The sequence below is a fragment of the Cucurbita moschata genome, unplaced genomic scaffold (genome assembly GCF_002738365.1).
Source record: "Cucurbita moschata cultivar Rifu unplaced genomic scaffold, Cmos_1.0 Cmo_Scf00031, whole genome shotgun sequence".
Lineage (NCBI taxonomy): Eukaryota > Viridiplantae > Streptophyta > Magnoliopsida > Cucurbitales > Cucurbitaceae > Cucurbita > Cucurbita moschata.
This window is the reverse complement of record NW_019268547.1, coordinates 1,249,482-1,252,959: the sequence shown is the minus strand read 5'-3', so window position 1 is coordinate 1,252,959 and position 3,478 is coordinate 1,249,482. Positions and strand designations below refer to the sequence as shown.

General features: G+C 38.7%; 1 protein-coding gene across 2 annotated transcripts in view; it reads left to right on the top strand.

Moving 5' to 3' along the window:
• The window catches only part of LOC111464793 (dystrophia myotonica WD repeat-containing protein-like), a 7,310-nt gene continuing 3,832 nt past the window's right edge, over positions 1 to 3,478 (top strand). For both annotated transcript variants that reach the window (XM_023109026.1, XM_023109025.1), the window contains exons 1-6: positions 1 to 504; positions 624 to 947; positions 1,211 to 1,319; positions 1,408 to 1,501; positions 2,475 to 2,562; positions 2,655 to 2,738. In XM_023109026.1, coding sequence (XP_022964794.1) covers positions 265 to 504; positions 624 to 947; positions 1,211 to 1,319; positions 1,408 to 1,501; positions 2,475 to 2,562; positions 2,655 to 2,738 — 939 coding nt within the window. In that variant the 5' untranslated portion in view covers positions 1 to 264. The remainder of the gene's footprint in view (positions 505 to 623; positions 948 to 1,210; positions 1,320 to 1,407; positions 1,502 to 2,474; positions 2,563 to 2,654; positions 2,739 to 3,478) is intronic.

The window sequence follows — 3,478 nt, the reverse complement described above, 5'->3', positions numbered from 1 at the left end:
TCTCCCCATTACCCAAAATAACTAAAACCATTGCCATTACGTTCCACTCCCCTCCTCCTCCGTAGATCGAGAACCGCCCAAACCCCACCGCCCTTTCTCAATCCCACCGCCGCAACGCCGCCGCGTAACCCCGCCTCAATTTTTGCCCTACAACTGACAATCGACGGTTGTGGGTTTGTGTTTTGTTCATCTCTGATTTTGTGCTCCGCTCCCCCCCTTTTTGTCCTTTTTGATGATTGAGTTTTGTTGGATGAAATTTCGGCGATGAAGATGATGAACAACGGCTATAACAGTAGCTTCAACAGCAATAGTGTTGGATTGATGTCGAACGCGGCGGCGACGACGGCGTCTTCGTCGTCGTCGGCTTCGACTACGAACGCGAATTCACAATCGCAAGGCCTCAAAACCTATTTTAAAACCCCTGAAGGACGGTACAAGCTTTATTACGAAAAGACTCATCCTCCTGGCTTTCTCCCATTTTCCCATGGAAAATCATTCTCTCAGGTGCTTCTCTTTTTTTCTTCACTTTGCAATTTGATGTTGAAATTGTTGAATCCATCGTAATGTTCTTCGAATTTCTGCGTTGTCGATTGTTTTTTTGTTCTGTTTGGTTTGAATTTTAGGTGACTCTGGCGCAGCTCAAGGACAAGCCGGCGCAGGCTGGTCTAACTCCGAGCTCGAATTCTAGTACGAGTGCGAGTAGTGGAGTGAGATATGCCGCTGCAAAGTTCCTTGGGGTTGGGGGTGGAAATGGGGTTCGAGCGATTGGCTTTGCAGGTGGTAACGGCACTGGTAAAGCTGTTAATGGAGCTAGTAGAAGTGGCTCACTGGTTGGCTCAAATGGCAGCCACTCCATTCTTAACCCCAACTACGATGGGAAAGGAACCTACCTGATTTTTAATGTCGGAGATACCATCTTCATTGGTGACCTTAATTCACCAGATAAGGTAACCAACTTGTTTGAATTTGTGTTATTCAGATTGATTAGTGTGTGTATTCCGATTATGAGTTTTCTGTTAGGAATCACGAATCTCCAAAATGGTATGATGTTGTCCACATTGAGCATAAGCTCTCGTGGTTTTGTGCTTTCCCAAAAGGCCTCATACCAATATCTGTATTCCTTACTCATAAACCCATGATTAACTCCTTAATTAGCCGACGCGGGATTCCTCTTCCAACAATCCTCAACATTTTCCTAGTGGTTTTTCAGGATCCTATAAAGTCCTTGCACTTTAGCAATTCAAATCCTATCTGTCATGCCTTTGATCCTGAAGCTAAGGATGGTCATGACCTACTTATTGGATTGAATTCTGGAGATGGTAAATATACTTTTTCTATGAATGATTTGTGTTTGTTGTTTCTGGAGTAAACTGTGTTTGAATTGCTCAATCGCTTTGCAAACTGTAGTGTACTCCGTATCTTTAAGGCAGCAATTACAAGATGTTGGGAAGAAGCTTGTTGGAGCCCAACATTATAACAAAGAGGGCAGTGTCAATAACAGGTAAGGGTATTAGCCATACTATTTTTTTAATCGTCCAGCGTCTTCGGCTATGTTTTCTGTTTCCTCATTGTGTGAAATGAGCATTTTCTGAACATTCTTGCCCATTCTACCTTGAGTATGAGTTACACTTCTTCTATGTGAGCTATGTCACAATCGCACTCTTGCGATAGCAATTGTGCGGCACTTGTTCTAAACAAGCGAACAAATCAGCCGTGAGTAGTTCGGATGTCATGGACAACGTCGACGTATGTCCAGGCCTCGAGTCACGTTGCGAGAAAAGGTTCAGAAAACGTGAGCGAGGAAATACATTTGAAAACAATTTGAAGAAGTGAAGAAAGCAATGTTATATGACTATAAGCAAATAAAGAAATACCACGGCATAAATAGCATATAACTCAGGGTAGACATTCAGTTTCTAAAGATTAAATTAGTTGTGTGAAACTTTTCACATCGATTGTCTAGTGCGTTTATTCTTATTTTTTCTGTCATTTCAGGAAAGAGCAGGTGATTACATTCTCTTTTTATTTGTTATTTATTGAAAACTGAGATTCTTTGCGATGATTCAATTAGAAAACTTTAATGCTTGCATCTCACTATAGTAACTGGGTCAGGAATTTGATACACAATGTTGTTCAAAATATTGTTGAGCATTCCCCATCCTCCTCCACCCTCATTGAGCATTATCAGTATGGGGATGGGGCATTTGTAATCATGATCATGGGTTGCAGTTTCTCTGCCTGAATTTGTTTTTGATGATGCAAAGACCAAGTTTTCATTAAGAAACATGAAAGAATAAACTACGGTAATACCGAAAAAAAAAAAAAGGAATCTAACTAGTTAAATGTATCATAAGTTAGAAAAAAGTTGGCCAGATATTGATCGACTTGAAATTCTACCTCTTCTCTGTGTTTGTCTTTGATGATTCTTTGTTATGTATGTATGATTATTGATATTGATTTGATGCTTTTGGCAGTCGATGTACCAGCGTTGCATGGATTCCAGAAAGTGATGCTGCTTTTGTTGTTGCTCATGCTGATGGAAATTTGTATGTCTATGAAAAGGCAAGCTTGTTTTGATAAATGTGGCTGTGTCTTTCTGCTCCTGTTGACTTATCCGTTCCACAGGATGAGTTGCTAAATTACTTATTTTTCAGGGCAAGGACGGTACGGTTGACACTTCTTTCCCTGTCATAAAGGATCAAACTCAATTTTCAGTCGCACATGCACGGTCCAGTAAGGTATTTAAACAGAATTATTCGGCATTAATATTCATGCATTTCCAATATATTGTGCTGCAATGAACTTGTTTTTCTTTAAAAAAATCTCATGGCTTGCTTGTGAATTACTGGAATCAAATTTGTATCAGGACATCAAAATTAACTTACAGATATCTTACAAATGTATTTATGTCCCATTTGGTTTAGATCATAAAATTGATGTTTATCCCACTCCATATACATTAATGAAAGTCACTATTGCTTGATTGTAGCCAGGTTAAACAGTGTCATTCCTGTATCTTTGTTGTTTGGATTGTGGGTTCTTTCTTTTGAGGGTAACTTGCTTATAATTTGAATGGAATGACTAACATTCTCTCCTACGCACAATAGAATTTAATAGAAGAAATTTGTAGATTGAATCCTATGTTTTTCTGTGAATAACACTGAAGTTTTCCTTCTTTTCTAAATAATTTGAGCAATGTGCTCACCAGTGACGCCTATTGAGGCGATCGTTCATGTTTGTCCAGAACCAATTTCATTGATGTCTGGATATGGCTAGCTGTGAAGTGTACCCTGAAAAACACTTTAAAAACTACATTAAAAAATAGCCGGATTGGTTGTAGTGGCTTTATTATGTCTGGACAGAAAGAACTTTATGAATTGTGTGCTTCAGAAATCATTTAAGTTTTAATTGTCAGATGGGGATTCTTTCTTTATTTTTTATTTATTTATTTATTTTTTTTTTATTTTTTTTTTTTTTT